Below are 21,191 nucleotides of genomic sequence, written 5' to 3'. Positions count from 1 at the left end.
CATGACACAATTTTGCTAAATTTATTGCTTGAAATTATGGGGTTATAGTTATAGCACAGATCAACCACAAGAGGGCAGTACTGCTTATATATTGGTTGTGAGTGAAGGGTAGTGTTGCCACTTGGGGTAACGGTGGGGTTCCCGGTTTGATTCTGAGTTTGGGTACAGTTTTACAAGTTCTTCATGTCCATGTGGATTTTCTTTGATGTGTCCAGTATCTTTCCAACGTTCAGCAACAGGTTTGTAAGTGAATTGGGGTTCCAAAATGTCCATTGGGTTTGTATTATTGAAGTGTACATGGGTGTGCTGTAGATGCCTATTAGTTTTGCGCTGTTACTTTCCATAGCTGTTCTGCATGATAATGCCACCATCCACCTCCTTCATTTTCTTCTTATACTTTTTTTTCAGACACACCACGCTTACTATGGTAACCACCAACATGACTGCAAAGACCACGACCGAGGACACGGCTGCCGTCACCACGCCGTCCTGGTTTGAGCTCTTGAACTGGCACCTGTCCCCGTAGTACCACCAGTCGTTACCTACAGCACACCTGTAACATAGTTTAGCGTCCATCATGACATGATCAGTAAACAGGACCAGCTTTCTGAGAAACGATAGCAACGATTTCAGGCGTGGCAGTAATTTCGGATGAACCGTACCTGCAAGCTGCTTTTCCACCGTCCTCAATCACACACACTCCGTCGTTTCCACATTTTACAGAGTTGCATAGATCGTTTGTAGGGGTTGTTGGTGTTGTAGTGGTTGTAGGGGTCGTGGGGATAGGCTGAGAAGGAACCAGGTGAGATATATCTGCAGAAGAAACATCAGAAAGACTTCGTTACACAGTGATTCTAAGATAAACAATGAGGATTACAAAGGCTGTACCTTCATAAAAGGAAAAAGGGAAAGTGAGTTGAAGGTATTGAAAAACTTGGTTCCTCTTGGCTTACACTTGGTTATATATGAAGTTAGAGGTGCTGCATGATGAATTCGCATTTACTCGTTTGGAAGAGACTCGTGTCCAAAGCAAATTCGAGGCAGGATACTGTTGAGGAGGAACGGCAGCTTGGCAGTAATCAAAAACTTCTAAACCACTACTTACCTAAAAACATTTATTTAAATACATTTTACCTAATTATCTTCAGCTGCTTTATCCTGGTAAACGTAATTGAAATTTTTGACAACTAAGTTTGTCAGAAAATACCATGGACAGGGGCAAACTATAACTGGGAGAAAATGATTGTTGGAAATGGGTTTGAAAAACAATTCTGTACCAACTTCTACTTTCGTGGGCTAAACTGAAGGACTGAGCCCCCTGCTCTCTAGCCACATCACACATCTGCAGTTCTTCTTTATGTTGTTCTTTTACAACAAGACAAGACCAGAGTCTTCTAAAAGTGAGTTCACACCTGTGCATGTGTGTATTTGCCACCTTGATACACCCTGACATTCTTACCTTCCATGCTGAGGAGAAAAATGGCATCACCGCCCTTAATAAAATCTCTGCTGCGTGCTCTGGCCTGAGTCAGATATGCAGATGTTCCAAATCCTGGTCCTCTGAAGTATTTAGTCCCATCGCCATCAGTTATTTCTATTCCAGTTTTTCGTGGGTTGTCCCAGAATAATATTGTAGTTGCATTGTCTACTAAAAAAAAGGGGACGGAACAGAATTGTAAATTCACCTTGAAGCCTACAGATGTCATGATGAATGAATGCAGAAGTGTGCACTACCTTCTAGTTTCTCATTGGGGTTAGTTGTGACACTTCTCTGGTTGGACATGCGTTTTCGGATGTCCGGGTTCTGATCCATGAGCATCATGGTCATCTGCATCCACGGGCAGGGCCAAGTGAGATTAGCATCAATGACATCATCACCAGACGTCAGATGGGCATAGGTTCCCAACTCCAAAGGAGAAGTCTTAGTTCCATTGGGGTACAAGCTCATCTGGAAGGTGTAGCCATACTTCGAGCGAAAGCGTGGACTGTATATAGCAGTGTCGGGGGGCGTGTTCTCCATGACACTTTTGAAGTTCTTGACCCGCCACACGTGTTCTGGACAGGTGGTCTCCGAAAGATTGATGTCGTCCAACGAGAGTCCACCCATTGAGTTCCCAGCACCCTTGGTGCCTTTAAATACCACACGGAACTTTGTAGAGACGTCTAGGCTAACGTGGTGGAGATGCCATAACTTCTCAGGCAGTACTTTGGAGCAGAGCATAACATACATGTTTGATGTTTTGATATTCTGGCAAAGGAGTGAAGCATTTTGTGACTTGCATATCTTTACTCACCGTCGATTGTCTTGATCATGCGTAGTGTTCCAATAGCATCGGCTTCGGTATATTCTCTTACCCAGATCTCCAGCGTGTCATTGGTGTTTCCTGTGTGGTAGTAGAAGAACTGGAGGCACTGGTAGTTGCGGTTTGGGTAGAGCAGCCTGCTTTCTAACAGAGCCGTGTCCCCTTCGTTGCCATTGATGGTGCTGAAGTGCATGAAATAGCCTGTGCCTATGGAATAGGAAACCATAAGAAAGTGCACTGAACAACTATTGATGCTCTTGAGCTCAGGGTTGTGCTCCTCCAAAGCGCCACCCTTCTGCTCAAGTGTACAGATTAGATTCACCTCAGTGAAAAGTTCTCACCAGTACAGCGTCCCATGTTGGAATAGTCCATGTCAGGTCCCCCAGTTGCCTTGCTGACACGTACCCAGTCTGACTGCTTACCCTGACCTTGGATCATCCCACAAATATTCTCCAGCTCAAAGTCACAGGTGTCCAGGAAAGTTTTGGTTCTTGCTATAAGAAGATGGAAAACGATGATCAAATGACAGATTACTGTAATTCGGCTAAACATCTGTTTACGCCTTTTCGGATAACCTGCTAAGCAGTAGACCCTGATAAATCACCCAGAGAAATTTTCAACACCTTTGTACCTTTGGTGTGTATGTTTCTGTAGTTTGAAAAAAGTTTGAATATTTTTTTGTAGGTGGCGACGCCAAAGCTGAAACTTCTCAGATGAATTCTAGGCACTTAGTAGTCCATTACGTAACTTTCTAATTAGCCCCAATAAATATCTTGTTGATTATGGATTAATCTATGATTCACAAGAATAAAAGAATAGGTTTAGTTAAATTGGAAGGTTTAAACTATAAGATCAAAGGATTTCACATCTCAGCATCACCAAAGTGCCATTGTTGGGCCCTTGAGCAGGGCCCTTAACAATCAACTGCTCGCATCGAATGCCATAAATAGATGTAGCCAGCGAGCTTTAGTGTCGCTGATTTCAACAATATAATATGGTTAAAAACCTAATATAGCGACCGGTGAAGATCTGTGAAGATGGGATGGAAGACATGGAAGATCTCCTGTTATAGAATCAGTACCTGAATGATATAGAATTTGTCCTTGAATGAGCAGAAATCTCCTCCGTTAAACCCCTAACATCAGATTTGTTCAATTTGCTCCAACAGTCGATATAAAGAATGATTTCACTATTTGACCAGTGCCAAAGTGATGATTTGACAGATTATTTAGGGTCAAAGTCTCTCTGTCAAAATCATTTTTTATACAGTGTAATGTTATCAAGATAAGCTCCTAACAGCCACTATAAACAAACTCTCCAACCGATTTCTCGATAACGGATATCGCACAATAGACTTAAGTCATTTCTTTCAGGGAAATGCCGCATTCATTTAATCACAACTACAAGATAAAGTCACTCTGTAAAATTCCAGGTGTACAAAGGTTGTCCAGATAAGACCAATCTCCTTCAACGCTGAACCCACAACGACGGCTGTAAACAAAGTATCGGCTTATCGCTCGCTGGTAAATTATGGTGTACGTCTTTTGACTCACATAGAAATTATTAAGTCATACATGCTGTGAACAAAAGTTTGTCGACAACTGAGCATAAGTATGTGCTTTTTTTGAGGATCCCATTCCACAGTGAATCCCCATTTGCTCCTATAATAAGCTTCAATCGTATGGAAAGATGTTCCACCAGATTTTGTGGAAATTTGTGCTCATTCATGGACAAAAAAAACATTGCAACCTAACTGTTTTTGACTTGGTTTATACCAGTGATCCTACAATTTTTGGATTTCAGACCAAACCCAGCCTTACTGCAGTTGTAAAGCCTGCTGAGCTTGAGCAGGTCGCTGTCGCTGAACTCCATGCGCTGGCCGATGACGTCGCTGAAGGAGGGAATGTTGGTGACGATGGTGGGCTCGGTGCCGTTGCGGAAGGAGTTTTTGCTGTAGTGCATCATCGAGCCGTAGTCATAAGGAACGTTCAGGGAGCTGGATGTGGCATCAGTGTACTTCTTAAAGTTGTGCTCTTTTCCTGAAGAACAAATATATCAGTAATGTGATGAGTGGAGAATAGGATTATTCATGTCTGTCTGTCTGTCTGTCTGTCGGTGTGTGTGTGTGTACCTTGTTCAATGCGATCCCACATGATGGTGACATAGTCGTCCCTGTCGGCACGTGACTGCTCGTGCCAGAACCCCAGGGCGTGAAGGAACTCGTGCTCGATGGTGGCGATTCGGTCACATCCTGCCCCGATGGATAAAACCTGCTTTCCCTTACGCTGGTTCCCCACTGAGGAGAAACACCTGAGAAATGATAAACAACAGAACAGGGTCTATTCATGCAAACCATTTCATCATCATCACACCATTTATTACAGTTCAATCACCAGTGTGAGCAACGTGCAGACGACTTCTACACAACTGAGTAGAAACATGATCAACTCTGACTCCTTCCATCCTTCTGTATTTCTCTTTTCCCATCCATCCATCCATCTACCCTTCCATCCTTCTGTATTTCTCTTTTCCCATCTATCCATCCATCTACCCTTCCATCTATCTGTATTTCACTTTTCCCATCCATCCATCCATCCATCTACCCTTCCATCCTTCTGTATTTCTCTTTTCCCATCCATCTGTCCATCTACCCTTCCATCCTTCTGTATTTCACTTTTCCCATCCATCTGTCCATCTACCCTTCCATCCTTCTGTATTTCACTTTTCCCATCCATCTGTCCATCTACCCTTCCATCCTTCTGTATTTCACTTTTCCCATCCATCCATCCATCCATCCATCTACCCTTCCATCCTTCTGTATTTCTCTTTTCCCATCCATCTGTCCATCTACCCTTCCATCCTCCTGTATTTCACTTTTCCCATCCATCTGTCCATCTACCCTTCCATCCTTCTGTATGTCTTTTCATTTATACATCCATCCTTACACACTTATCTTTTCTTTCTTTCTTTCTTTCTTTCTTTCTTTCTTTCCACCCATTCATCCATATGTAATTTTTCATTCATTAATCCATCTATAAATCCATCTATACATACATCCAATGGTCCATCCATCCATCCACTCATCTCTTTCTTTCTTTCCATCCTTTTTCTTTCTATCCATCCAATTATCCATCCATCCATCCACTTGTCTATTTCTTTCTTTCTTTCTTTCTTTCTTTCTTTTCTTTCTTTCTTTCTTTCTTTCTTTCTTTCTTTCCTTCCATCCATCCATCCATCCATCCATCCACTCGTCTTTCTTTCTTTCTTTTTCTTTCTTTCTTTCTTTCTTTCTTTCTTTCTTTCTTTCTTTCTTTCTTTCTTTCTTTCTTTTCTTAATTATTCCCATTTATCCATCTATCCATCCATCATCTTTTTTTTTCTTTCTTTTTTTCTTTCATTCCATCCACCCATCCATGAACCACAAAACGTAAACTCCTCGGCTTTAAAAGTTCAAGCTTCATCTCATCTCTGACTGTTGAAAATGCTGACACTGCAGACTCCTTCCATAATAACTACATAAACATCTCCTTCTTCCATCTATCCACAAATACACGCTTTGTGTGTGTTTTCTACTTATTCATCCTTCAGGTTAGGGGACATGGTGCCGTGAGCCGTTGCTATAGAAACGAAATGATGTTAATGTTAATCTAAACCTGGATAAATCTACACTCCTCTCAGATGTTACTGCAGAAGGTTGTGAGATACATAAAAGAGTGTGCCATTTTATTCCATATCCTAAGCTTGATGTCTGTATCTCATGGAAGTGCGAGGTGTAACTCTCACCCACTGCCTTTAAACACGGAGATGTAGTTCTTTTCTCCGCTCCAGGGTTTGTAGTCTATGCAGGTCTTCAGGCGATACTGTTCAAACGCCTTCATTATTACACCTTTAGCATTGATATCTGTAACACATAACAGTGCTGTCATACATCACCATCACCATCACCTCACTCCCCAGAACTGATTACTGCACAACAGTCACGATGACTAGGTGAATAAACACCTGAGGTAAGAGAAGAGTAGTGCAATAAGTTTATTTTATGGCATGATTGTGCCACGTCTCTTCCAATAATAAAGCAGTTTGAATGCACTCCTGGTGCTGTTTTGAGTTATATTTCTCATTTAAATGTTTTTCTCCAGTTCGTCAAACTCATCTCAAACCTGTGAAAATCTCGGTATTCACCATATGTTTATATTCACATAATATTATTATATACCTGGATTTAACCAAGCAAATAGCTAAGAGCCTCCAGTTGGATAATTACTGCATGGATGATTATTCTATATCTGGCAACAAGTTCTTGAACCCGGACAGATGCAGTGAGTAGCTTCTCATTTCTTAAACCACCATGTGGAAAAGATGTTCATCTGCTCAGAAGGGTCAAATTATTGGCATCATCAAGCAAAGAAAACATCTAAGGAGATCGCTGAAATTACGAGTGGGTTAAGAACTGACCACTGCATTTTAAAAAAAACGGAAGGATCGAAGGAGCCTGTGGGGGCAGTGCTATGATCTGGGGTCGCTGCAGTTGGTCAGGTCTCGGGTTCAGCAACATTATGAGCCCAAAAAATGAGTCACCTGCCTACCTGAATGTACTGAATAACCAGGATTATTTCATCAATGGATTTTTTTCCTAAAGACCAGGATTCATCGGGCTCAAATTGTGAACGAGCCGCCACAGAATCCAGACCTTAACCCTATTGAGAATCTTTGGGATGAGCTGGAGAAGACATTGCGCAGTGGTCCGACTCTCCGACTCGAACTTCCAGCCAATCAGAATCCAGCACTCAGACTTCACTTAGCCCATGGTATTACTATATAAAGCCATTACCTACTCAAGCGGAAATGTAAATACTTACTATATAGAAAATACACGATGCCTGTAGGGCGACTTACCCAGATCATCCTCGAAATAGTACGGGACAGTGGTGGGCCATAAGTATTCATCCCCAATTAAGGAGTTCCTCCCTTGTTTCTAACATTCACACACAAAAAAGATTTGTTTGACTTCGCTTTCTTTACTGTCAGAAAGATTATTCTTCTATAACAGCGTTCTTGATTGGTTTTTAGAGCAAATTTAATGAGCTGTTCCTGTAGAACTACAGATAAGAGTGGATATAAATACTATAGACATCATTTACACTCATCTCAGACATGCTGAGAAATGAACCTACAACAGACCTCGTTATATAAAATATCTCCCTCGAAGAGGTCCAGTCCAGCCGCTGCACGTATACACACACACACACACACACACAAACAGTCAGGTGATGTGCCTTAACTACTGACTTTATGAACAATGGATGAGGAGTTATAATTGAATCATTTCTTCTCTCTTACCTCGATTGACCTCAAAGAGATCCTCTTTTCCACCATCTACATCATACTCTGTGAAATCCAATCAGACATTAATCACACACACATACATAAAACAGCATATATATAATATCTCACAGAAGTGAGTACACCTCTCACATATTAGAGTAGTCAATGTGCAGTTTGTGTAGCAGTACAGATTTATTATCATCTAAAACTCAACGTACAGACATTATTGTCTAAATAACTGGCAACAAAAGTGAGTCCACTCTCAGTGAACGTGTCAAAACCGTGTCCAATGTGTCAATATTTAGTGTGAGCACCATCGTCTACACATGATGCTTCTCTACATTCTGCTTAGAGATGTCCCACAGGTGCTCAATAGAGTTCAGGTCTAGAGACATACTTGGCCACTTCATCACCTTCATCATCTTCAGCAATGCAGTTGTCATCCTGGTGGTGTGTTTGGGGTCATAATTATAATAGAAAACTGTTGTTCGGCCGTTTCTAAACTGAGGGCATCATGCTCTGCTTTAGAATGTCACAGTAAATTTTGGAATCCATGTTTCTCTCAAAGAACTGCAGCTCCCCAGAACCAGTAGCATTCATGCAGCCCCAGACCGTGATGCTACCACCACCATGCTTCACTGTAGGTAAGACACAATTTTCTTTGTTCTCCTAACCAGGGTGTCAAAACACATGCTGGACATCATCTGAGACAAAAGAGTTTACTTTAGTCTCTTCAGACCACAGGACATGGTTCCTGTAATTCATGCTTTTGGACAGGTCTTCACGTCTTCAGCAAACTGTTTGTGGGTTTTCTTGTGAGAGGCGGAGAACAGTAAAGAGGAGGACAGTAAATCTGTACTGCTATAAAAGCTGCATACTCTAGTTTCATTTCTACAGTGTTCTCCCTTGAGAAGATGGTTGGTTTAATAGTTGCTGGAATGTGAAGGTGGTACAGTGCATCGGGAAAGAAATCACAGCGCTTCACTTTTCCCACATTTTCTTATCTTACAGCTTTGTTCCAAAAGGGAATTCATTTGTTTAATTTATTGCATTTCCATAGAAACTGCATGCAACAAAAAAAATGTTGGTTTGTGATCTCTGTTGTAGATAACTGTGAATAGATCATATATACAAACACTGTATATGTATTATAATAAACTTTTAGAAAATTAGCTTTACCTGTTACTTTGTTTGTCGGCTAAAAAAGAGAAAAAAACACAAGTCACGTTTGAAATTCAGTGCATGCAATAACAATAAGGTAAAAAATAAATCAATAAATAATAATAACAATGTAATCAATAAATAATACGAAGGAACACTTTTAAAACTAATAACAACTAATAGAAAAAAAAGTTTATACATTAAAAATAGTTTGAGACAATCAAATAAATAAACAAACACGTCAATAAATATACAAATCGACAAAACACTCAAGAATATAAAAGCGTGATGTCACGTGGGAGCAAACGTTTCAGCTTTTTTTCGGAAAAAAAAATGGGAAAATAAAAAAAATAGGCAAATAAATAAAAAGGAAAATAAAAAGTTCAGAAAATAAATAAATAAATAAATAAATAAATAAATAAATAAATAAATAAATAAATGGTGTTTCTTTACTTTAATCTCATTTACTTTTAAAAATATATGTATTTAATTTATTTACTTTATTTACTTTAAAATTAGATACCTAATATTAATGTATCAAATGGGCATAAATTAATAAATAAACAGACGTGGAAATGTTTCGATATAATAATATAATAGTATAGTATAATATAATGTAAATAATATTATAATAATTATAATAAAATAATAATATAATGCAAAAAAATGTATTAAAAGAAATTATGTAATTAATGTGAGTCAATCAGGTAAATATTATTATTATTATTATTATTATTATTATTATTATTATTATTATTATTATTATTATTGTTAAATGCATCGCTTTTGTTTTTTTGTTTTTTTAGATGTGAGAAACCTACCAGAGGTGTGACCCCCGAGCTCAGGAGAGTTACAATCAAAATCAGAAATGCGGCAGACGAGGGTCCCATGCTGAAGGAGCTGAAACGTAAGATGAACACAAGCACTGAATCTCTGAATCTACATATACAGTGTGGGATTGTGAGCAAATGAGTAACCAAACAGTTTATAAATGAGTTACGAGTAATTGTTAAGTAACTAAACAGTTTATACTCTCCATAAAACAATTTCACTGCAGTGGCGTGAAGATTAGCATGAGGCACGCGCTGTATAAACATTTGTTTAAATCATATATGAAATCAAATAAATACATTTGTGCTGCTGAAATTCATAGATGCCGTACAGAAGAAATTCACATTTTGCATTTTCAGTTATAATCCAAACTGAAATCATTTCGATAGAATAATTTTTATATAATAAAAATATATATATTATATTATATATATATATTTACATTCACAGCATTTGGCAGACAACCTCATCCAAAGTTATATCAGTTATACAACTGAGCAATTGAGAGTTAAGGGCCGTGCTCAGGGGCCCATCGGTGGCAGCTTGGGGGTGCTGGAATTTAAACTCAACCGTCTGACATGTTTGTGTGGGTCGATGTACAGCTGTTTAGATGCACAACCTAAATGCAATTTTCAATTAATCGTTTTAATCAACTCCACTTCCTTTTTTTACTGCCCCCTACTGGCTATATACACCAGGAACTGTAATAATATATAACGCTCATCATCAGCATGTATTCTATACACGTGAATATTACAGTAGCTTATTATTGTACCTCTAGATGTCTACCTCTTTCCCACACGCCTTGCAGTCGCCCTTCGTCTTCCTCATCGTCTACAGGAAGTCAGTGGTTTTGTGTGTTCTCTTGGACATGGGACCCCTACACAGCAGGCACAGAGGGCCAATACTTTTCACCACCACCTGAAAGCAGCTCTTACAGAATCCGGTGAAGACAAACACTGGATGTAAACTGTATAAATACCGTTTCAAAAATTCTACACCAGGGCTCCTGGTTTGAGGTTCCACTCACACCTGCTGGTGGTTCCTCATGCAGATAGGCGTTATCAAGATCTCCAGACAGAAGGGGCAGTTGTAGTCCTCCTCCAGGTCTGATTCTGCACCTGTCGCCTGAGATGTTTCAAGGTATAAAAAGCTCCCTGTATGTTTATAGTGGGACACTGAGACACTGTGGACATCAATGAATGCAAAGACGATATGAAAATGTAACCAATGAAGCATATGTGACTTTTTTAGAAAATATTTCAAGTCCTGTAAGTAACCATTAAAGATATTAACAAACACCATCACCATAATCCTGAAACAATCGAATAATATGAACAAAACCACACCTGACATTCCACATTTAGTCCCTATTTGCTGATGGAATGAGCTCCACTCTTTTGGGAAGATGTTTCACTGGATTTTGTGGAGATTTGTGAGATCTCTGAGCTTCTGATGAGGTGAGGAGGTCTGGGATTCATTTAATGTTCACATTCAAATAAGGTTGGAGCTCTAGAGCAGAAGATCTTCCACATGTTTGACCCATGTTAAGTATATCTTCATGAAGCAGGGTGTGTGCACGGGAGGGAGGGGGGGGGAATTCAGGTGTCCCAATACTTCTGGCTGTCACTGATATGACGTTTTCTACACCACATCTTTATGTCATGGGGTCTGAATCCTAGTTGCATTTGATGGCGAATATAAGTATAAACTTGGGAGAACATCTCATTCATACCGATCCATGAGACGAGTGGAATAAATCGAAGTCACACTTCAAAACCCCGTGTGTGTGCGTGTGAACGCGTGTGAACACGTGTGTCTGTACTCATCAAAAGACTAATGCTGTTTTCTGTACTCGGGCACGCGCTCCGGAGTTGTTACGTCACAGTAGTTGGAGCGCGCGCTTCACAGGAGACCCCGGAGAACCCAGGAGGAACCCAGGAGCAGGAGAGACGAGCTCGTTTCTCTCCGAGTGCTCGCGGAGAGAACCACGGTCTCCTGCGAAGAGCTTCATGATGTTCAGCATGTTCTCCTCACCGCGACTTTGGTGGAAGGTAAGAAACTGTCAAATCCACGTGTCTCAGAATCACGTCTTTCTTGGCGTATTCACACGTGTTCTTGTCGATGATATGCAAATCCAGGAGGACAAAACTCACACACTTACTTTAGGTCACATCACAAATATCTTTCCATGGACATCATACTGTATGTTCACTAGGTAGGAGATATCTCAAAGGTGTTCTAGACAGGACCGGCTTAGCCCACCCAGATGTGCGTCTTGCCCACCCAGATGTGCGTCTTGCCCACCCAATCAATAGGGAAAAATAACACAAAATGCCAGCATGATTTCTTACTTCTGAATAGATGGCAGCCAATCAACAATAATCAGTTTGTATCAATCCTACCCAAAGCCCCGCCCACTAGCTCACTACGGCCCACAGCCACGCCCACACCCAAAGCCACGCCCCAGCAGCACAGAATAGTTTTTCACCCCTATATCGGAACTCACTTTCTAGTGAAGGGAAGATCGAATCATATTAGAGACTCGGTTCTTTAAATGTCGCTCATCAAAATGAACAAATCTTTTTTTTTTTAATCGTTTAGTAAATTATTTTGACCAGAAATCTAATTAGATGTTACATTTTCAATGATCCGATTCCCCAAAAAGGTCTACAAATACAACAACTTTGTCTATAGATCCAATAATAAAAATTAGACAATGCGGCTAAGGATGAATGATGTTACACAGAATGAGTAGCTTCACCACTCATATCTTCTGGTCCCTGTCATTGGCTCTTTTTCAGGTGACTTCCATAGTCTATGTCATGATTTGGACCAAAAAGATCTATTGCATTGTGGGAGTCACATGATAAAAGGACCAACGACTCGGACCAGAGGACTCATGAAATGAACTACTGAATTCTGAACTCAAAATTAACGACTTGAATGAAACCTTCATGAAGGTAGCCATGCTACTGAGTGCACTCAATTGAGTGTTGACTCAAATGCGATTAAAATGTTATTTTTTGGCCAAATAAAACAAATCTGTAACATTTGTAGGAAAATGACTTGACTGTACCATTTTGACAGAGGTGTTACCCGAAAATCATACTTACTCCATTTACAAGTTCATTTCTGATATGATTTGAGTAAAAGTCTTCGAGTATCTGATTTGAACAGTACTTGAGTATTTGACTCATATTGAACGTAGCAATGGAAGCACAATGTTAGCCAAAAATGCATCTATTATCAAAATAAAATAAAATAAATGCTATTAAAATATAGTGAAGAAGAAATTAACATCTACTGAATCATAAATGTAGTTGAGTAGAGAGAAAAAGTTGCTTTTAGCTTTGATACTATAAAAAATAATGACTAAAGTATGGGGATTACGTTTACTCAAATACTTTACACCACTTGACAATAGCAGTAGTGGTTTATAAGCACCATTTATGTGTCTGTGTTTATTTTTGTTATCTGTAGAAGAACAAATATGAATATATTCCTCCTTCAGAACCTCTGCCATCTACTGGAAGGTAAGCTGCATTACAACCATCTGCATCTCCATAATGACAATGTGACCAATATTGTGAATACTGCACTTGAAATGACAAATGGCATTTGTTTTGTTTTTGTTTTTACTCAGTGACACAAAAACACCAAGGGAGCCATCCGGAACTTCGGAGAAGTTCACAGGGAAAGGGAAGGATGAGGCAAAGAAGGTTTTCAAATGGGATTTCAGGAAGGTAAGAACGTTTTTTGTCAACACCCATTCACACATCACACTTGCAGTTTACAGCCGAAATGTTCATAGATCTTGTTGTACCTTCTGATGTTTCTCCAAGTGTAGAAGAACCTGGTGGATTCTCCTGCAGACAGCAACAAGAACAAGGAGAACTCAGTGGCAGCAAGCCTGGGTGTGGCACAAGAAAAGCTCTACGAGAAAACGAATGAGTTCAGGAAAAGTGTGGAGGATGGAAACGCATGCAGGTGAGAGATCGATAAGTAACAGCTGAGAACAGAGACCTGGAGAAATCCATAGACACAAGAGTTCATTATTAACTCTATGCTACAATGTTTTAGATCCAAGACGATGGTGTCTGATAGAAAGATAAACAGCACAACGCTAACTGTCTACCCCATCACTAAAAGTCACCTGCTCACTACTGGGTATGATACACTGATGTGTGTTTGATATCTCATTTTCTTTTGAAAATAGTATTCACATTTGGTATATTGAAAGCATACATTATATATATATATATATATATATATATATATATATATATATATATATATATATATATATATAGCAGCAAGTGAACATTTTGTCCTCAAAGTTGACGTGTTGGAAGCAGGAAAAATGGGCAAGCGTAAGGATTTAAACGAGTTTAACATGGGCCAAAACTGCAGCTCTTGTGGGATGTTCCTGGTCTGCAGTGTCAGTATCTATCAAAAGTGCTCCAAGGAAGGAGCGGCGACTGGGTTGTGGGCGGCCGGGGCTCACTGATGCACGTGGGGAGTGAAGGCTGGTCCGTGTGGTCCGATCCAACAGACAAACTCCTGTAGCTCAAACTGCTGAAGAAGTTCATGCTGTTAATGATCAATGGGTCAGAATTGTTTTGGCAGCAAAAGGGGGACCAACACAATATTAGGCAGGTGCTCATAATGTTATGCCTCTGCGGTGTGTGAGGTCACTGTAGGCAAAGAGTAATGTCTGGGTCAAACAGGGACACCCTGAAAAAACTGAGGACACTTTTTCAGACTTGTGACTCCAATGACTACAATCGGAAACATTGATTTATGTCACTTGTACTGTCACATATAGTATTCTGTCTGCTACATGAAAGTTACATGTACCATGATCTTAATTTTTGTAATATGGAGCAGTATAATTCCTGAAATTTTTTTTCCTAATGTGCTTTATTAAAAATTTGTCTCTAACCAGTGGATTTGTTTTCAGGTTACCAAATTTAGGAAAAACATGCTACTGTAACGCAAGTCTGCAGTTTCTGTTTACAGCCAACGCTTTCTGCAGGGAGCTCTCCGACATCATAGACAATTATAATGACAGACTGGAGGTCCAGTTCATCAGGTATTAAAACTATACATCATTTAATTGAATGTTTATCAATGATAATAAAACACTCTTTACTACTTATTTATTTCCTGGTGGTCTAGTGGTTAGGATGCGGCGCTCCAAACGAAACATGCGGATGGTCCGCTGTGGCGCCCCTAATGGGAGAAGCCGAAAGAAAGTTTTTATACTACTTATTTATCAATACTGTCACCTTGCGTGACCTCCTTTCCCCACTATCACCAAGCTGAAGGCTAATAATGCTACATTTGTCTTACCTTATAGACACCCTCCATGTTTGTGTTTTTGGTCGCACTGAGAATTAAATTTGATTAGTGTAGAACTGTACAGTCAGTGATGTAGATACTGTAGGTACCGCTACCGCTGTAAAATAACTAAGGTGTTGATGGTGAACAAGATCAGAATGATAGAAAGGAGTGAGTGGAATCAGGACTTTATACGAGGCGGTATCTAACAGTTTTGAGATTTGATTTGTAACATGCCAACAGATGGCAGCACAAAGTTGCATGCACAGTCACAGGGAGCACCGGCTGCCAAATGAAATCATCCTGTGTACCTCAGGAGCTGTGCAGCTGGTGCTATTCTGACCATGTATGTTACAACGTCTGCGTACAGCAAGTTGGAACAAAAACCAACAAAGAAATTCTGTGTAAAACTGGGCAGCTGTGCCACAGAGACGTTTAACAGGTGTTTTGGCACACACGCTACAAGAGCGGAAGAACATCACTGGAAGATGATGAGAGATCAGGAAGACAGTCAACAAGCTCAACCCCCGAAAATGTCAAAATCATTCGGCAACTTGTGCATAATGATTGTCGGAGAACAATCCACAACACTGCCTGCCACTGTCGATGTGTCATATGGAACAGCCCATGCAATCCTTGTGTGTGATTTGTACATGCACCGTGTTGCTGCCAAGTTCATCCCCAGGCTGCTGACCCAGGAGCAGAAGGAGCACCACGTGCCATGTACAACCCATCCTTCATGGTGACCCTCATGCACCCTGAGACAAAGCAACAGTCTTCACAGTGGAAAGGCCCATCATCCCCACAACCGACAAAATCAAGGCAGGTCCGCAGCTTGACCAAGTGCTTGCTCCTCATCTTTTTAGACATTCGTGCCATAGTGACAATTAAAAAATGAGAATTCGTCCTCAGGGACCAGACCGTCAATAGCGAGTTCTACTGCCAGGTTTCAAGGCGTCTGAGGGAGGACATTCTGCAAAGGCGACCGGACTGTATCGCTTAGTCTAGAAACATTTTTAATACCACCTTGTTAAAACCAGGCAGAGGAATTTGATCCTTCTTGAAATCAGATTCATCAAGAAGGGAATGTTAACTTTTTTTGGGGAAAAAAAAAAAGTTAATGATAATGTTGAGATCAGTAAGGTTCCTGATGATTGTACTGACAGAAAGTTTTGCTCCTTGTGCAGGTTTTTTGTGATGTTGTGGAAGATAAGGAACAACCTAGAAGGTGAAGAGGTCTGCAGTAAGGTTGATTGCCTCCTGGGTCTGTTTAATGCTGTTTCAGATGCCAACCCCATCTTCAAACTCAGAAAGGGGAATGTGAGAACATGCAAAACACAAACATGTACTAAAACATGTGGAAAAAAGTAACCAGTCCTAGGTTTCATTTACTGCTTTGTCTGTGTGTAGAGTGCTCGTAAATTCATCTGGCAATGTCTAAAGCAAATAAAGACAAGTACAAAAATGCTGGGTTGGAAAAAAAACGCAGACCCTAGATGTCCAATCAAGTCCAATTTCATAATCAAGATGAAGAAAGTTATGAAATGTTCCAGGTATGTCACAGAATGTAACATGTCCCGATTAGCCTTTTTCTTCATACAGCAATTTAGTAGCTGTCCGTGTTGTGCATGTGGTGTGTTGCAGATGTTCATTTGAGGAGGATCAATTTAAGTTTTTCCATTACATCATCGTGCCCCTGTTTCACAAATCGCTGGACCTGTGCCTCTCCAAGGCCCTTAGTGTGAGTAACTCGCAAGTCTGTTTGTGTTTCATGTTTTCATTCATTAGATTATCACTAAACCCCTTTATGTGTACGAATTACATGTGTATTGTAGTTAAAGTTTCTGGACAAGTGCAAGAAGTGTGAAAACAGAACCGTCAGATACTTTTGGACGTTCCACACTCTGCCCAGGTGAGGCTGAAACCTTTTACCCCTCACCCCAACAACACACATTTACATTTAGGCCATTTAGTGTATACCCTTTTACAGAGCCACTTACAACTGAGCAGATCAGGGTTAAGGGCCTTGCTCAAGGGCCCAGCAGTGGCAGCTGGGATTTGAACTTGTGACCCTCTGATCCAAAGTCTAAAGCCACCCCGTGAACAAACGATTTTTTTCTGTGAAAGTCAGCAAACAAAACACTATGCATGAGGTGGTGTCAAACAGCACAAGTCAGCATGCACAGTCACAGGGAGCACCAACCTTCATAAGTCAGTGTGCCAAAAGACTTCTTCCAGTGAACTTTGGGAGCTGTGCAACTGGTGTTATTCTGACCACGGCGGTTATCACGTGAAATTCTGCGTGAAACTGGGCAAATCTGCTACAGAGACTTTCTCGCTGGAAACAACATGATCTCACTTCCGCACCCACCTTACTCGCCAGATTGTGGATTTCACCCTCTTCTCAAAAATTCAGGTCCGGCTCAAAGGTCGCAGTTTTGACACCATTGCAGAGATCCAGCTCGTATCGCAGAAGGTGCTTGACAAGAAGACTTCCAGGACACGTTCCAGAAGTGGTAGGAACAGTGGGGGCGCTGTATAGCTGTGCAAGGGGACTATTTTTAAGGTGATGGTGTGTAAACGTAGATACTTTCTTGTAAACAGAGCGAGTCTCGAATTTTTTAAATCGCACCTCATTTGAAAGAACTGGGAGGTGGTAGCTTGATGTGTTGGAATTTGGATTGGAAGGTCACAATTTCAAATTACAGCATCACTAAGATGGCACTGCTGGGCTCTTGAGCAAGGCTCAAAGATCAATTACTCGGTTATAAGTCTCTCTAGAGAAGGGATGAGAATAATGCTAGATTACTAGTTCAATATACAAACACGTTCACAAAGTGCGGCACAAATAAATGGCTAATTGTACGGACACCAATAAAATGCTAAGTAATTAAACAATTTCCTGGCAATCTCAGCCACAATCCCATATGAACTATGTGGCGTCATACAATTTTATATCCCACATTTTTCTATGTAGCTTTTCTTCAGACTCATCGTGAGCCAAAAAAGTAACCCGGTCATGTATCAATTCTGTTCTTTCTGGTCTGTTTTGTGACTTATTTCAAAGATCAAACCCACATCTGGGTACAAGTGCTATAAGCGTCTTAGCAGTGATTCAGATCTTCAGCTTTGTCATTGCTTTTTATTTCGTTCTCTCCTCAGGTTTTTGATTCTGCACCTGCAAAGGTTCATCTCGAGCAAAAACCGTAAGCTTATCAAGCTCGATCATCCAGTGATCATCAAATCTCAGCTGAATATAAACGTTTCGGCGTTCAGGTGAAAACACACCCCATGTTCACTTGGTCATTTCTACAACCGAGCAGTTTAGGGTTAAGGGCCTTGCTCAAGGGCCCAGTATTGGCAGCTTCAAAGTACTGGGTTTTGATGATGAAACCAATTGCTATAATTTTTTAAGGTTAAGTTTCTATTATTATGTTTTTTTGTAAACGTGTTGAATTGATGGATTGTGCAGATGAATCTTAAGTGTCACTAATGAAGGCGAGTGAACGGCATCGGATCAATTGATGATCAACTACTTCTCTAAAATTGATCAGAGGTCGATCTCGTGAACCTTCAAATTGGCGACAGCAAAACACAGGATTACAATTTCCGAAAATGGATCAAGAACCAGGAAACAAATGAACGCTAGTACAGTAGTCAAAGTGTAAATCCTGTTCGGTCACTACGAATCAATATACAGTACATATGTCCTGTTTAAAATCATAAATGGCGTACAGAAGAAATTCAGCCTTCTGCTTTTTCAATCATTGTAACTCAAATCGAGTTTATATCAGGAAGTATTTAACATTTTAAAGATCTTGTCAAGTCAAGCTTTTTTCCATAGCGCTCTTCACAACAGACATTGTCTCAAAGCAACTTTACAGAATTTAACAGTGAAGGTGATTGGTGTGTATTTATCCCTGATGAGCAGCCGTGGCGACTGTGGCAAGGAAAAACTCCCTTAGATGTTATGAGGAAGAAACCTTGAGAGGAACCAGACTCAAAAGGGGAACCCATCCTGATTTGGGTGACATCAAGAGTGTGGAGAGTCTTGTTTGCGAACAATGACAAAAAGGCTTGTTATTCTGATGGGAATGAGATGTTCATTGCCACAAATGCTTACTTTTAAAAGATAACCAAAGGATTTTGAGAAAAGCACAGGCTTTTGCATAAAAATCCGATGTGTGGTGCTGTTTGTACACATTGTTTTGAGAAATACACGTAACGGTTTGCAAATTTTAGGGATGATCCGAGAAACGCTCCGAAGCAACTGAGAAAAACTGTACATTTGTTCAAGCGGTTTATTTGTTTTTATTGCAGCAAAAATGGCCGCATCAACCGTAAATGTATTTCCCAATCCGCCCCTAAAACACCCAAACCCCAAAAAGGTAGGCTGCACTTTACATACACACATCAGTCTGTAATGGAAGTCAGTGTTAGTGATCGTTCCATTTATTCCATTCTACCGTTTGACAAGTAGATAGTTATCCAACTACAGTGGAACCCGGTAATCTCGCCCTCGGTTACCGCGACAACCCTATTAAGTCGACGTTTTTGAAGTGGAACCGCCAAATTCTTTTTTTTTAACGGTTATGTCGATACCCTGATATCTCGAGCACAAGGTGGGGAAAAATTTGCCATTTAACGTCGGTTATCTCGGTGCAGCTGCAGAAGAACTCGCGGAAGTGGCGGAAAAATCAAGCCTTACAGCTGCTACAGGTGTTTTATTGTATACTGGTGAATCTCTGCTGTTAGTTACTGCACAAATGCCTTTTGTTGTTAAATGTTATGCGATGAACGGGAGGCGAAAGCGAACGTGTGATGACCATAAAGCACCTGACACGCTGAAGGGGGCCGAAGGGGGCGTGGCAGGTGGATTCCTGACAGATAAACATGTACTGTATGTATTTTTATAGCATGCCTTCATCAAACAAATCGCGGCAACGCTGTTGTGTAAAAAACCCCTTCAAAAACACAGGCATGCACATTCTCATTTATTAACGCACATCATGTACATAAAGAAATTTCAAGCACGTTAATATATTGCCGCCATTTTAATTTTCGTTTATCTCGATCATTGGTTATCTCGATGCTTTTTGGCGACCCCCTAGGACATCGACATAACTGGGTTCCACTGTATATACAAAAAGGAGCTAATCGTTCCTTTCTTCTTCGTGTAGGAAACAGCAAAGCTGAGGCCAGAAAGAAAACCAGGAAAGAACTGGTGAGCGAGAGTCAAATACGAGGTGGTATCAAAAAGTTTCAAGACAAGCTTTGTTAACAAAGAAGGCACTTTCTTTAACTACGTTTACACACTATGACCTTCAAAATAGTCCCCTTGCACAGTGATACAGCGCTGCCAGTGTTCCTGCACCTTCTGAATCTCTTTTGGCATACTGACTTATGAAGGTCGGTGCTCCCTGTGACTCTGTGCAGCCTTTTGTTTGCCATCTGTTGGCATGTTACAAATCTAGTCTCGACACTTTTTGATACCACCGCCTACAATGAAAGATGAACAATGTGGGTATTTTGAGTTGTGTGTAAATTGTATCGTGATGTTTTCAGATCGGATCAACCTCCACTTATCGCCTCATCAGCATCTTGAGCCATATTGGGGACCTGCCACAGATTGGTTGGATACAAACATAAAGAACAGGAATATGCAAGTAAGACACAATGTATACACTTAATAACGATCCTGTGGGTTTTTTTCTTTCACTTTTTTTCTCAGGACATTTTGTGACCGACTGTATCAGTCCCAATCCTCCCCAGTGGGTGAACTACAACGACGAGGACGTCACTCTGACCACGGAGGAGGACGTGTTAAAGGAGAGGTCGACTTGCGCCTCTGTGTTCCTCTATGAGAAAGTGAGCACTGATGAAACTATTCTTCTGAATGGATAGAGTGGAGAGATTTAATAGGGCAATCGACGGCTGGGGGGTGAAGAGGGAAGCTGGAGTGATGCGTATGAAATATCTTGTTTCCATCAGTAGTTGACTGTAATATAAATGTAAAGTAAATGTAATTTGTTACTCGAGTAGCCTTTTTTCAGGTATCTGTACTGCCCAGAGCAAGCAATTAAGCTTTAAGGGCCTTGCTCAAGGCCCAACAGTGGCCTTGTGGTGCCTGGGTTTGAAATCCCAACCTTCTGATTGGAAGCCCAATGGTTTAAGAAGTGAGCTACAACTATCCCCTTTGACTAAACCTATCTATGACTATAACACCCT

General features: G+C 40.6%; 2 protein-coding genes across 3 annotated transcripts; one reads left to right on the top strand and one right to left on the bottom strand.

Annotated features, from left to right (window-relative positions):
• Positions 1-2: 2 nt before the first annotated feature.
• Positions 3-10,414, bottom strand: mep1bb (meprin A subunit beta b). 2 transcript variants are annotated; one of them, XM_046851164.1, is made up of 15 exons: positions 10,396-10,414; positions 9,611-9,689; positions 8,808-8,826; positions 7,644-7,691; positions 7,485-7,528; positions 7,200-7,278; positions 6,087-6,204; positions 4,435-4,613; positions 4,124-4,342; positions 2,645-2,797; positions 2,295-2,510; positions 1,735-2,205; positions 1,460-1,645; positions 663-813; positions 3-553 (listed from the first exon to the last, which is right to left on the bottom strand). In XM_046851164.1, the coding sequence occupies exons 2-15, from the start codon at positions 9,677-9,679 to the stop codon at positions 334-336; spliced, it is 2,172 nt and encodes a 723-aa protein (XP_046707120.1). In that variant the 5' UTR covers positions 9,680-9,689; positions 10,396-10,414; the 3' UTR covers positions 3-333. The 2 variants fall into 2 exon arrangements, with proteins under 2 accessions (XP_046707120.1, XP_046707119.1); XM_046851163.1 differs by having other exon boundaries at positions 1,460-1,648; positions 10,396-10,413.
• Positions 10,415-11,196: 782 nt separating this feature from the next.
• Positions 11,197-20,989, top strand: LOC124386860 (ubiquitin carboxyl-terminal hydrolase 29-like). Its single transcript, XM_046850858.1, has 15 exons — positions 11,197-11,674; positions 13,104-13,156; positions 13,267-13,366; positions 13,471-13,610; positions 13,704-13,790; positions 14,584-14,715; positions 16,151-16,283; positions 16,374-16,516; positions 16,608-16,704; positions 16,799-16,875; positions 18,126-18,239; positions 19,284-19,351; positions 20,144-20,187; positions 20,529-20,595; positions 20,695-20,989. The coding sequence occupies exons 1-15, from the start codon at positions 11,633-11,635 to the stop codon at positions 20,865-20,867; spliced, it is 1,470 nt and encodes a 489-aa protein (XP_046706814.1). The 5' UTR covers positions 11,197-11,632; the 3' UTR covers positions 20,868-20,989.
• The last annotated feature ends 202 nt before the right edge of the window (positions 20,990-21,191 follow it).

Source organism: Silurus meridionalis, chromosome 6 (assembly GCF_014805685.1).
Source record: "Silurus meridionalis isolate SWU-2019-XX chromosome 6, ASM1480568v1, whole genome shotgun sequence".
Taxonomy (NCBI): Eukaryota; Metazoa; Chordata; class Actinopteri; order Siluriformes; family Siluridae; genus Silurus; species Silurus meridionalis.
The sequence above is the reverse complement of the archived record's forward strand: the minus strand, read 5'-3'. Positions and strand labels throughout refer to the sequence as shown.

What these genes read in the sequence shown, in the direction of transcription:
- mep1bb (XM_046851163.1), bottom strand. Translation starts at nt 9,679, where the DNA reads ATGGGACCCTCGTCTGCCGCATTTCTGATTTTGATTGTAACTCTCCTG. An exon ending in CAGCAGGCTTTACAACTGCA is followed by an intron (nt 2,798 to 4,123) that starts GTAAGGCTGGGT and finishes ATCTTCTTATAG; the next exon opens with CAAGAACCAAAACTTTCCTG. An exon ending in CCCCAATGAGAAACTAGAAG is followed by an intron (nt 1,649 to 1,734) that starts GTAGTGCACACT and finishes CCTTTTTTTTAG; the next exon opens with TAGACAATGCAACTACAATA.
- LOC124386860 (XM_046850858.1), top strand. Translation starts at nt 11,633, where the DNA reads ATGATGTTCAGCATGTTCTCCTCACCGCGACTTTGGTGGAAG. An exon ending in CTGGAGGTCCAGTTCATCAG is followed by an intron (nt 14,716 to 16,150) that starts GTATTAAAACTA and finishes CTCCTTGTGCAG; the next exon opens with GTTTTTTGTGATGTTGTGGA. An exon ending in GCCTCTCCAAGGCCCTTAGT is followed by an intron (nt 16,705 to 16,798) that starts GTGAGTAACTCG and finishes TGTGTATTGTAG; the next exon opens with TTAAAGTTTCTGGACAAGTG.